Here is a 14,280-nt window from a genome sequence, read left to right as displayed (position 1 = left end):
ACACACTTTGTGTGTGTGTGTGTGTGTGTGTGTGTGGACACAATGTTATGAACCCAAAGGACCCCAAAACACAGCAGCCATAGATATTCACCACAACAAGTAGTTACATAAACAAAAGTTTTTAATTTTCTTTAAACATGAAAACAGAATCAAACTTTACCTTAAACTTAACTAACCCAACTTAACCCTCTTCTAATTCTAAGTGCACATGTAGGTAATGTGTCTCTAAATTTAAGAAATGTTCTTTGGTTCACAATTCACTCTCACTTCTCAATCCTCCATGTTCACTGGTTGCAGGCAATTCTTATACTGTGCACAGAATTTAACATGTATAAAGTTTACCAGGCTTTAGTGCTCGAAAGATAAATGTTTACTGCTCAGGAAGGTTCTCGTAGGTTTGCAGAGAGAGATGTGTTGTTCCAGGATTTCCACAACTGAGGCACCACCATTAGTCACCTCAATGTCACGCTGATGAATCTTGTCCCATCAGGGTTCTCCAGATGATAACCTCCTTCTTTCATGTCAGCACAGAGCTCCTTTCTGTTCCGCTTATTCCAAGAGAAACATCAGACAGATAACACTTCCAGCCATCCACCACTCTGGAGCTTCTGTTTCAGTTCCAACAAGCTTCTCCTGGCTGACACTGTTCTTTCTCTTACTCTCTTACTTTGTTCAGTCCACACAAATTTGTGCCCCTTTCTTCAAAAGGTTGGCTAAATGAAGAGCAACCTCAGCAAAATTTATGCAAAACTTCCTATAATATCCTGCCATTCCTAAAAACCTTCGCACTGCTTTCTTGCCATTGGGAATAAGAAATTCAGAAATTGCATTCACCTTTGCTGGAAATGGTGCAACTTTGCCATGTCCAACTACATGACCCAAGTATGTCACAGTGTCATTTGCAAATTCACTCTTTGTTAAGTTAACAGTTAAGTTTGCTTTGGATAATCTTGCAAACAATTTGTCTAATTCCTTCAAATGTTCTTCCCATGTGCCACTTTTTGTGACCAAGTCATCAATATAAGCATCTGTATGTGTTAACCCTTGGATTACCAAATTAATCATCCTTTGAAATGTTACAGGGGCATTTTTCATGCCAAAAGGTAACACATTATATTCATATAAACTGGATGGAGTAACAGAAGCAGAAATATTCCTTCCTCTCTCAGTTAAAACCACACACCAGTAACCCTTCAAAAAATCCAACTTAATTGGAAATTTAGCTTTTCCAATTTTATCAATAGTCATCTATTCTTGGAATAGGGTAAGCATCTGTTCTAGTTACTGAATTAACCTTCCTGTAATCTGTACAAAACCTAACAGTTCTATCTGGTTTTGGTACCAGAATACAAGGAGAACTCCAATCTGAGTTTGAAGGTGTAATAATATCATTTCTCAACATGTATTCCACCTCCTGATCTATGATTTTACTTTTCTGAATGTTTATTCTGTATGGGTATTGTTTAATGGGATTTGCCTCTCCAACATCCACATCATGATGAATCACTGATGTCCTTTTTGGAATGTCAGGAAACAGATTTGTGTATTTTAAAATTAATTCCTTCAACTGCATCTGTTCTTGTGACTTAAGATGACTTAACTTTTCCTCCAAATGTTCTAAAATTTCTGAGTTAAACAGGCTCACAGGAACCATGGTTTCTTTAAGGTTACCCTCACAAGATTCTGTTTCCATAATCTTATGATCCATTACTTCCTCAACACTGTCAACAGCTAACACCTCTGAGATTGTTCTCCACTACCTTTATTCTCATAATAAGTTTTCAACAATTCACCCTCCAAGTCATTTCTTTAATCTCCTGTTCAGTTACTGCTTTGTCTGTTAAGTCAACAAGAGTTGTTTCTGTTCTTTGTTGCCGAATTAACTCTTTCCTTGACAAGGAGAAATCCTTGCTCTCAGAATTACCACGGTCTTTCAAAACCATTTCAGAAGCACTGGACACATCTCTGTCAACTGGATCTTCTTCATCTCTCAATAATTTCTTAGACACTGACCTTGTTACTGCACACGCAGAATATATCTCACAATTCTCTTCCACCTCATTTGAAATTACTCCAACCTCAACAGGTCCTTTAACTAATTCTGAATTTAGCACAATATTGTGAAGAGATGTTGACTCTACGTCACCTCTAAAACCTTTAATCAAAGTTGTCTCCTCTGTGTCAGTCCTTTGATCCAGAGATAAAATCCCTTGTACCAACAATGACTGTGCAGTACCAGTATCTCTAAGAATTTTAACTGGAACTGTGATTCTCCCTCCTTTACGGAAACAAAGCCCTCTGAAATAAAAGATTTGAAAACCTCCATGATACCCTTATCAGGTTTGCAACAAATGCTCTGCCCAAATTCAACTGTTTGAATACATGCTCCTGGTAAAACCTCCTTTTCTCTTTTGTTTTTCAATACTAGACAATTTGCAATAACATGACCAGGTTTCTTATAAAAATGACTTAAAATCCAGAATTTATGTAATTTCCAACACTCTCTCCAGACTTAATTTCAGGCTTATTATCCTGCTCCATATCAATCCTCTGAACAGGTTTATTAATCTGTTCCACATTAACTTTCTGAAAATGCCTACTATTCTGAGATGTATTTTTATGAATCAGAGCAAATTCATCTGCTAATCTAGCTGTATGTCCCCACGTCTCTCATCCAGGTATAATTTAATTTCCTTTGGGACACACCTTTTAATTTTCTCAATCTGTCAGAATCATTATTCCTTTAAGGTGCACCAATGGACAAACCATAAATATTTCTTCAGAGCAATGGGATTTCAAACAGTATAAACTCAGTTCCCCTTCCACTGCACTAGATAAAGACTGAGCAAAATCCATATAAGATTGATTCCATGTTTTTATCAAACTCCTAAATTTTTATCCATATGCTTCTGGAACCAACTGATACAATACAGCTTGTTTAACAATATCATAATGTGCCACTTGCTGTGCAGTCAAGCTAGAGAGTGCAATTTGTGCTTTTCCCTTCAATACACTTTGGAGCATGCACGCTCACTCGCATGCACACTCATTCACACATATTTAAATTTTGATGTCTTTTCAGTCTTCATCTAGTGCAGTGGAAGGGGAACTGAGTTTATACTGTTTGAAGTTTTATCTTGATATATATACATATGTGATATTGTATTTTAATGTTTATTCCCTTTTCTTCATTGTATAAAAAAAAGAAAAAATATTTGTTATTTGGAATTGTGAAAGGTTTATCTTAATTGTTTTTAAAATATACTTATAAAGAAATATAATGTTGGAACTGTGAAGAAAGTAATATGAGAAAATAATTTCACAGCCTTTTTACCTGAGTGTAATTTGTATAGGAATAATCTCATTAAATGTTGGTGGGTTTTCTGCCCACTTGAACAACCCAAAAGACAATTGGTTGTCAATTGAATGTCTATTTCAGCAGATAAATGTTTCATGATTTGAGTTACAAAAATATGCAATGAAATGAGCTTAGAATACTTCTATCAGTTATTTATTTAAAAATCAAGAGATTCTCAAGTATTTAATATTATTTATATGTTTCTGATTGTACTAATGTTAAGCTTAAAAAAATAATTAAATAGCTCAGATTTTCCCTGGGAGCCTTTTGATATTTTGCATACCTTTTTGGAATCTAGTGTATATATTTTTGAAAGTAGCCTGCCGTAGTGTGGGGCATAAATGTTGCTTTGGATGTTGCCCTAGAGTTAGTGACTATCTCCAGTAGATTTTGCCCTGTGGATTTTGTATTCTTCTAGCTCTGCCTTGTTTGATTGTCCAAGACTCTAAAATGTTTTCTTAAAATTCTGAGAATGGAAAAAGGCACACCCTTAAACCCCTCCTTGATTTAGACACTGTATTTCGGGGATAATATGGAGCAAGAGTCAACTGAGCCCATGGGTGAACTCCTGAACTGAATAGATAAGAGGAACTGAAGCCTAATGGATTTCTGCAATTTCTTTGCTCTCAAAAATTCATGGAACAATTTGTTTTATGAACTGCTGTGCAAATTAAACAAAATATATCAATTATTCACTGCTGATATATTAATTTTAATCCTAAGAGACTCATCGCACTTTTTGGATTCAAAAGAACTGTCTTGTTTATAAGTTCTCATGACAGAAAATGCATTATTTGAATGGGTGGAAAATGTCTGCTTGAGAACATTTGTCTTTATAAACAATTCATGCAAGTTTAACAGTGAGTTTTTTTTTAGAAAATGGAGAAAATATTTTAAAAAGCAGTGTGATTCATGGAGGGAATGAGCAATGCAGAGAGTAAGGCAAGGTCCTCGCCAATAACAGGACAGAAACAGCCAATGAGTGATTTCTGGGATGTAGAGAAGTTTGTAACTTTAGAAGCTCACAGAATTCTGGAGATAAGAGGTAGTGAAAGATTTTAAGTTTATTCGCATTTGAGATCTGGATATTTTGGCTGTTTCTGGTAGAATCATAAAACATAGGTGCAGGAAAAACCCATTCATCCCTTCAAACCTGGCAACACCATTCAGTACGATCATGGCTGATCATGATCATGGCCTCAGTACCCCATTGTTGCTTTCTCACTGTATCCTTTGATCCCTTTAGCTAAAAGGACCAGAATTAACTCCCTTTTGAGCATATCTAATTAATTGTTCTATGGCAGAGAGTTCCACAAGATTACATCTCTACGTGAAACCCCTCCCCGCCCTAATGTTTCCCTGAAACATTTCACCTTTCACTCTTATGCCATGTCCTCTATATTTTGTCTCAGCCAATTTAAGTGGAAAAAGCCTGCTTGCATTTACCCAAGCTTTTGGATCCCTTATAATTTTGTGAACCCCTGTCAAATCTCCCCTCTTTATTAGTTGTTTTTTTTTTGTTTAAGTTCTTTTTGTTTTTGTTTTTTCATATATATTCTTATATAATAATTTTTTTAGATTAATAATTAATACTTAATTAATATTTTTTGTTTTTTTATATATATCGATCTTTTTTCTAAGATATATATTTTTTATTTTTTTTATTATACTAATAGTATTAATTCTTCACTCTTTATCGTGGGGGTGGGGAGGGGGGGTTTAGGGTTTAAAAATAGTTTTTTTTTAGTCTTCGTTTTTAGTTGTTAGGGGGAGATGCCGAGATTGGTATTGTATTAACTATGTTACTTTGTACTTGTATTACTTTATTTTGTATTTTTTCTGTACGTGAATTACTTACTTTCTTCATATGTTAAAATTAATAAATAAAGTTTCAAAAAAAAACTCCTCTCTTTGATGCGTCAAGGAATGAAGTCCTAACCAATTTAACCTTTCCTTTAGTCCTGACAACATCCTTGTAAATTTTCTCTGCACTCTTTCAATCTCATTGATATTTTTCCTGTCAGCAAATTACATACAATGCTCCAAATTTGTCCTCACTAATGTCTTCTACAACTTCAACATAACAGCCCAGATCCTGTACTCAATACTTTAATTTACAAAGGCCAAAATGCCAAATATCTTCCCTATCTATATGTGGCCCCACATTCAAGCAATTATGTACCTATACTTCTAAATTCCTTACCATTTACTGTAAGTCCTACCCTGGATTCATTACCACGTGAAACACCTCCCTACTTGTCCACATTAAATTTCATTTGTCATTTTGTAGCTCATTTTCCAAGCTGGTCTATTTCCTGCTTAACTGTCCACTACACCCCAAATCTTGGAGTCATTAGCAAATTTACCGATCCAATTTATTCTTATTTTCATCCAGATCATTGATGTCGATGCCATACAACAATATACCCAACACTGATCACTGAAGCACACTACTAATCACAGGCCTCCAGTCACAGAAGCAATCATCTACTCCCACTCTCTGGTTTTTCTGCAAAGCCAATAATTAATACACTTTACTACCTCATCCTGAATACTGGGTAACTGAACTTTCTTGACCAATCTTTCATGCAGAATGTTATCAGAGGCCTTACTAAAGTCCATGTAGACAACATCCACAGCCTTTCCTTCGTCTACTTTCCTGGTAACTTCCTCAAAAAAATTCTACAAGATTGGTTAGGTGTGACCTACCATGCACAAAGCCATGTGGACTATTTCTAATCAGTCCCAGTTTATCCAACTACTTGTATTCCTGGTCTCTGAGAATTCTTTCTTCTTTGGCTTGGCTTTGCGGATGAAGATTTATGGAGGGGTATGTCCACGTCTGCTGCAGGCTCGTTGGTGACTGACAAGTCTGATGCGGGACAGACAGGCACGGTTGCAGCTGTTGCAAGGGAAAATTGGTGTGTTGGGTTTTTCCTCCTTTGGCTTTTGTCAGTGAGGTGGGCTCTGTGGTCTTCTTCAAAGGAGGTTGCTGCCTGCCGAACTGTGAGGCGCCAAGATGCACGGTTGGAGGCGATATCAGCCCACTGGTGGTGGTCAATGTGGCAGGCACCAAGAGATTTCTTTAAGCAGTCTTTGTACCTCTTCTTTGGTGCACCTCTGTCTCGGTGGCCAGTGGAGAGCTCGCCATAGAACACGATCTTGGGAAGGCGATGGTCCTCCATTCTGGAGACGTGGCCCACCCAGCGCAGTTGGGTCTTCAGCAGCATAGATTTGATGCTTGCGGACTCTGCCAGCTCGAGTACTTCGATGTTGGTGATGAAGTCATTCCAATGAATGTTGAGGATGTAGCGGAGACAGTGCTGATGGAAGCGTTCTAGGAGCCGTAGGTGATGCCGGTAGAGGACCCATGATTCGGAGCCGAACAGGAGCGTGGGTATGACAACGGCTCTGTACACGCTGATCTTTGTGTGTTTCTTCAGGTGGTTGTTTCTCCAGACTCTTTTGTGTAGTCTTCCAAAGGCGCTATTTGCCTTGGCGAGTCTGTTGTCTATCTCTTTGTCGATCCTTGCATCCGATGAAATGGTGCAGCCGAGGTAGGTAAACGGTTGACCGTTTTGAGCTCTGTGTGCCCGATGGAGATGTTGGGGGGCTGGTGGTCATGGTGGGGAGCTGGCTGATGGAGGACCTCAGTTTTCTTCAGGCTGACTTCCAGGCCAAACATTTTGGCAGTTTCCGCAAAACAGGACGTCAAGCGCTGGAGAGCTGGCTCTGAATGGGCAACTAAAGCGGCATCATCTGCAAAGAGTAGTTCACGGACAAGTTGCTCTTGTGTCTTGGTGTGAGCTTGGAGGCGCCTCAGATTGAAGAGACTGCCATCCGTGCGGTACCGGATGTAAACAGCGTCTTCATTGTTGAGGTCTTTCATGGCTTGTTTCAGCATCATGCTGAAGAAGATAGTAAAGAGGGTTGGTGCGAGGACGCAGCCTTGCTTCACGCCATTGTCAGAAATTTGCACACTACTTGCTTGCTAGCTTATCATTTCCTGGATTATTCTTCGAGCCTTTCTTAAACAACAGAGCAATATTAACTCCACTCCTCCAACATCACAATTTTCTTGACACCCTTTGCAAATGGTGCAAAGGCCGTGGAGTGTCAAGGGGTGAGTCACACTGCTGAATCCACAGCTGCTGACCTGGAGAGGACTTGTAACTCAGTTTTAATTGGCTGGTCCAGTTGACTTAAAATTTACAACAAAGTACTTTTTGAATTTTACCTCAGTTATTTCACTGCCAACTTCATTAGATGAAAATACCAACATTTCAAAAATTTTTCAATGGATTTTTATATTTTTCTTTTAGCACCACATAAATTCTACATTGGCTTCCGATATGTTCATCCATTAACAGAAAAGGCAGTGGAAGAGATGGAGAAGGATGGGATTGAACGAGCAGTGGCATTTACTCAGTATCCTCAATATAGCTGTTCTACCACAGGTAACACTTTATGAATCTGTATATTGAAAATGGATGTAAGAAAACTCTCTATTTCAGTGTTAGGCTCATTTCTGAATTTAATATTTATTGGTTTTTATTTAGTTTGGTTTTTTTTTGCTTGCCGATTCCCTAATAATGGCAGAAAAGAAGATATGAAGCAAGGGTTTGCCTGATAACTGTCAAAATTCATTGTTCAGCTTGTCCTTAATATACTGCTGCTTCGAGTTTATGATCAGTATTAATTATTGTAGATTTGAAAAGAAGCTGGAATCCCTTGAATGTTTGAGTGTTAACCTATTTTCAGCTCTGAAATTTACTTTGTTCTTTTTTTAAAAGCTTGGATTAGAGCAGAGTTGCAAAAATGAACGAATGTTACTTCTAATTTGAGCCCATTTTTCACAAGACAGAAGAAAATAATATTGTGAGTAGGCCAACAGGTCATTCAAACCTGTCCTGCTATTCAATTTGGTCAGAGCAATATTGGTCCCAATCCTTTTTCTTTTGCCAGTTCTCTATGGACATCAATTCCAAACAAATAGTTATCTCTGTCCTTTATATGTGTGTATGTGTTTATGAATCTTTCTATCTAGCTCTGTCTAAATCTAATGATCTGACCTCCACCTCCCTCTGAAGCAGAGAGATCCAAAGGTTCACTATCCTCCGAGAAAAGCTTTCTGTGCAGCTCAGTTTTAAATTTGTTAATCTCAAAACTGACCCAACTTTATCCTCTGCCAAATCAGTCCCTAATAAAAATGAGACACCCTGAATGGGTAACTTTGAAATTACTCCAACTTCAACAGGTCCTTTAACTAATTCTGAATTTAACACAATATTGTGAAGAGATGTTGACTCTACCTCACCTCCAACACCTTTGATCAAAGTTGTCTCCTCTGTGTCAGTCCTTTGATCCAGAGATAAAATCCCTTGTACCAACAATGACTGTGCAGTACCAGTATCTCTAAGAATTTTAACTGGAACTTGTGATTCTCCCACTTTTACTGAAACAAAGCCCTTTGACACAAAAGGTTTGAAAACATCCATGACACCCTTATCAGGTTTGGAACATCTGCTCTGCTTAAGTTCAACTGTTTGAATACATGCTTCTGGTAAAACCTCCTTTGCTCGTCTCTTTCTCAATACTAAACAATTTGCAATATCATGACCAGGTTTCTTACAAAAATGACATACAAATCCAGAAGTTCTGTCCTTTCCCACCTTACCTTCATCTTTTCTCTTAACATTCTCTCCAGACTTAATTTCAGGTTTACTCGTCTGCTCCATATTAATCCTCTGAACAGGTTTATTAATCTGTTCCACATTAACTTTCTGAAAATGCCTACTATTCTGAGATGTATTTTTGTGAATCAGAGCAAATTTGTCCACTAATCTAGCTGTTTGTTGCCACATCCCCTCGTCTCACTCATCTAGGTATAATTTAATCTCATTTGGAACACACATTTTTATTTCCTCAATTAACATCAATTCTCTCAATCTGTCAAAATCATTATTTATTCCTTTTGAGGTGCACCAACGGTCAAACTATACAGATTTCTTCAGAGCAAAATCCATATAAGATTGATTTCATGTTTTCACCAAACTCCTAAATTTTGTTCTATATGCTTCTGGAAGCAACTCATAAGCTTTCAATACTGTTTGTCTAACACTATCATAATTTCCCACTTGGTCTGCAGTCAAGCTAGAGTATACAATTTGTGCTTTACCCTTCAATACACTTTGGAGCACAAGAGGCCATTTTTATTTTGGCCATCTTGAGCTCTCAGCAACCTTTACATCTCCTTCATCAAAAGGAGGAACTAGATTTACCTCTTTACTAGCCAAAAACCTCCCCCTAGGAGTTACAGGCTCAATTGCTCAATTCTCTTACCTCCCTCCATCTCAATTTTTAACTTCTCTAATTGAAACCATCTGTCCCTTTCAATCTTTTCCAAGTCATATTTTCTTTGTGTTTCATCATCCTCCCTCTGTTTTCAGCTACCTTTGCCTCATATTGTCTCTGTTTCTCATCCTACAACATCCTCCATTTTTCTCTTTCTTCTTCCACCCTCAATTTCTCCAATTCCAATTGCAACTCAACAAATCTATCCTCTGGAAAAATTTTAATAAGTTTTCCCTCATTTATATAATATTTCACTATAATCCTCTGTATTTGTATTTTCCTCATCCAATGCTTAACTACAGTCAGTTTTAATGCCTTAGAAATAACCATCTCTTGCTCTTCAGCTCTGTAGGTGATGGTTGTGACAAAAATTTATCAACATCCATTGCTGCTGTTTTTCCACACACAAGCTTTAAAGTAGCTTGGGAAAAAACAAATTAACTAATAAATCACAAAAATTCAAATTTTCAAATTGAATGGATGAGCCCCCATAAAGTGTTACGAGCCCAGATGACCCATAAACCCAGCAGCAATAGATATTCACCAAGACAAATGGTTATTTAAACAAAAGTTGCTTTTAATTATCTTTAAACATGAAAACAGAATCAAACTTTAACTTATCTATTATTAACTTAACCCCCCCCCCCCATTCCTTCTAATTCTAAGTGCACATGTATGTAATGTGTGTGTAAGTTCAGAAAAGTTCTTTGGTTCACAGTCCAATCTCACTTCTCAATCCTCCAAGTTCACTGGTTGCAGGCAATTCTTATACTGTGCACAGAATTTAACATGTACAAAGTTCACCAGGCTTTGGTGCTCGAAAGGTAAATGGTTACCGCTCAGGAATGTTCTTTGTTGGTTTTCAGGGAGAGATGTGTTGTTCTAGGACATCCACATCTGAGGTACCTCCATCAGTTCCCTCAGTGTATTGCTGACAAACTTGCCGCATCAGTGTTCTCCAGATGATAACCTCTTTCTTTCAGGTCACCGCAGAGTTCCTTTCTGTTTCCCTTATTCCAAATGAAACCTTAGACAGCCAGTCCTCTCCTCTTCCATGAACCACAAGGGCTTCGACCAGGCTGTCTTCAAAAAGCTTGTCTGCTTATTCTGTTCCAGTCCCTGCAACTTCTTGCTGGTTGTAGCACTGTCAAGTGCTGTGTGTGTGTGTGTCTCTCTCTCTCTCTCTCTCCTCTCTCTCCTCTCTCTCTCTCTCTCTCTCTCTCTCTCTCTCTCTCTCTCTCTCTCTCTCTCTCTCACTCTCATACACACACACTGAGATGGAGAGAAAGCCTGTTTGATTCTCTCTGCTTGCAAAACCACAGGACCCTCTTACAACAGCAAGTCTCCTGCAGACAATAGCAGAGCCAGCATTCTGTTTCATCTTTTGCTTTTGGGTAAACAAGAATCCATTAGTGACGCCTATTGAACACTCTTCAAAGGTCTTGCAAAAAGGTGTGAGAAGCCACTATGCCTAGCAGAGCTCCAGTATTTCAAATAAGATCTGTTTTAAAGTGTTTGCATGTGACCTACTCTAACAAACCTTTCCCAATTTATCTCCCAAAAACATATCTATATACTCTGTTACGCTGTCCTCTTGTAATTATGTCTGTCTGTTTTTGACTCTCCCACTATTGAAAGCATCTACTCTGGCAAGTTCCTTTCTTCATTTAATTAGTTCACCCCGCATTCTTACAAAATGCAAGGAATACTGAGCCAGGATGTCTAGCCTTTCTTGATGGGGCAACTCTCTCAGCACAGGAATTAGTCTGGTGAATTGTTTTTGGATTATCTCCAATGTCTTTCTCCCTTTTTAAGCTTAGAGGTCCTCTATTGAGCACAATATTATAGGTCAGCCTCACCAACACCCTGTGTAATTGTAACAATACTTCCCTGTGTTTGAATTCCCATCTCCTTCACAATGAAGGGCAAGATGCAATTTTCCTCCTTAACTAATTGCTGGAACTGTCTACTAACTTTTTGTCATCATTCACTAGAATATCTCAATCCCTCACTTATTTGCAGATTTCATGTTTTGACTTTATGCAAGTTCTAAAATTTTCATTCAATTTGCTCTTTTTGGAGTATAGTTCTTGTATTAGCATTGAATTTCAATAAATTATGACTCTTAATTGCAATAAGATGCCAGAGTGCAAGTTAAATATCTTGCATGAAGTTGCATTAGTCCACATTCCCAGGTTAAGGAGCTTGACCTGTCATTCATGGTGATCCAATAACCCTCTATGCCCATCCCTGATTAAGTGGCCAACTAATACTTCCCATGGCAGCTATTGTGTCCATTGTTTAGGTGAAGTTCTATTTGACATCGGTAGAAATAGACTGGATAAAGAGATTGAGTTTGGCCAATTGTCTCTCAATGAGGTGTTTTCAAATGTTCTTCTGAGTTGCACTTTGCCTTTTGAAAGTTTTTCATTTATAATGGTAAAAAAAAACGATAAATTAAAATACTGGAAAGAGATTGAATGTCCAGTATGCATGGTACCAAGATAACCGTGCTCTTCAGTTAATAAGTCTAAGGAGATAATCCTATACTTCAAGAGAGGGGACGGAATCCACATCCCTGTCTAGATGAATAGTGCTGAAGTTGAAAGAGTAGCAGTTTTTCAAGTTCTTGGGAATAAATATCTCCAATGACCTGACCCGGGAAAAGCATGATGATGAGACTGTCAAGAAAGCACATAAGTGCTTCTACTTTCTGACAAGACTACAGAAGTTCAGAATGTCCCTGGTCCCTCAACAACTTCTATGTTTCTCCTGATTGCCATTCCACTGCCCCTCCGCTTTCACCTTTTCTTCCCCTTCCTGAAACAAGATAGTATACTCCATATTCTTGCATTCCAGCCTACCAGTTGATAATTCTTTGCACTGTACGTGCCTAGAGAATGATAGTATCGTATCCTGCATCTCCCTTCTCGTTGTTGTGTCCCAGTTATCAAGTTAAAATTATTGAAACAATACTATTTCATATACATTTGAATAATCTAATGCAGACCAGTCGTGAGGACTATGAGCCAATTGCAGGAAAATTAGCTAAAATGGATGAGTGAGGCTGAAGGGCCTGATTCCATACTATATAACCATATGACTTTCTTTTTAGGGAGTAGTTTAAATGCAATTTATCGATATTATGATAGCAAGAACATTGTGCCGAAGATGAAATGGAGTACTATAGACAGATGGCCAACACATCCCTTGTTAATTCGGGTAAGGATAACAGTGGGTCAAAAAATTTCCAAGATATTTTCCTGTCATCAGTTTGTTTATAGTTTGCATTTGAGGGAAAACCGATGAGTCATGTGATATTGCGATATACCTACTCAGGCATCAAAGAAACAGGAAATGTGAATTTATGTGGGGAGTTTTAAATACAAAGGCTCGAACCTCATGTTAGTTCTGTTGATGGATGTCCAGATTCAGAAATTTAAACAACTGAAACATGAGAGGGTCTGCTTTTACAATATGCATGCAATCTGGGAAGCACAGTTAGCATACTGCTATTACAGCACCAACGACCTGGTCCCACAGTGTCCTCTAAGGGCTTTGCGCACTCTCCCTGTGTCTGTGTGGTTTTCTCTGGGTGTTTCAGTTTCATCTCCCATTCTATGGTCACATGGTGTATTTGGGCAATGTGAACTCATGGGTTAGAAGGACCAGATACTGTTCTGTATTTCTAAATTTTAAAAAAAGCTATAATCTAGTGAAGTCATTTGAGGAATTTTCCTGTCTTAATTTGGTCTGGATAATGATCTTATGATCACTAATATTTTCTAATGTGATTACTGGCATTTAATATCTTTGGATAGCAAATAATCTTTTTAATGCTTGTTTAGAGCAAACAGATCAGTTTTCTTGGGTACATCTTTCTGGTGATGTTCATTGCAATTATTAAGTGACACAAGTTTTGATTTGTCTTCCAGTGTTTTGCAGATCATATACAGCAAGAACTTGATCGGTTTCCACCAGACAAAAAGGCTGATGTAGTTATTTTGTTCTCTGCTCATTCATTACCTATGTCTGTAAGTGGCTTAAACCAATCTTGCATGAAAAATTACTGGAAAGACAACATTATGGATATTTGATGAGCCCAACCTGTTCAGATAAAGACCTAATATTATAATCACTTCCTGTGACAATCAATAAAATATATATCAGGTGTACTTTAAACACTATAAACTTAAAGATGATTGGATTATCTGAAAGGACCTTTGAATATAAATTAATTGAGGATTGTACTTTTTAAAATATGAAAGTGGGTTGAGATGTAAATATGTTAATTTGCAATTGAAAGAAACAGTCGTGAGCAGCTTTGTTGGAGTTATAATTCACCCTCATTGTCACAAAGATTTTAAAATGAGAAAATATCAATGACATAGGAATTTCTGTGAAGCTGAGTAGAAATTTCAGAAGAATCTTTTAATATTTCCCGGAACCTGGGAAATGCGGGGTGGCGGCGCTGAATGGGAGGTGAGGGTTGGCAGTGGTGCTGAGCGAGGGACAGGGGTAGTGACACCAGTGCAACAACTCTTGCAAGACCGTGTCATTTATTTTGC

General features: G+C 37.9%; 1 protein-coding gene across 3 annotated transcripts in view; it reads left to right on the top strand.

The window, feature by feature from the left end:
• fech (ferrochelatase) overlaps nt 1–14,280 on the top strand; it is a 57,023-nt gene that overhangs the window by 29,219 nt on the left and 13,524 nt on the right. For all 3 annotated transcript variants that reach the window (XM_069923980.1, XM_069923981.1, XM_069923979.1), the window contains 3 exons: nt 7,681–7,815; nt 12,828–12,934; nt 13,648–13,746. In XM_069923980.1, the coding sequence (XP_069780081.1) occupies nt 7,681–7,815; nt 12,828–12,934; nt 13,648–13,746 (341 nt within the window). The remainder of the gene's footprint in view (nt 1–7,680; nt 7,816–12,827; nt 12,935–13,647; nt 13,747–14,280) is intronic.

Source organism: Narcine bancroftii, chromosome 3 (assembly GCF_036971445.1).
Source record: "Narcine bancroftii isolate sNarBan1 chromosome 3, sNarBan1.hap1, whole genome shotgun sequence".
Classification (NCBI taxonomy): Eukaryota; Metazoa; Chordata; class Chondrichthyes; order Torpediniformes; family Narcinidae; genus Narcine; species Narcine bancroftii.
The sequence above is the reverse complement of the archived record's forward strand: the minus strand, read 5'-3'. Positions and strand labels throughout refer to the sequence as shown.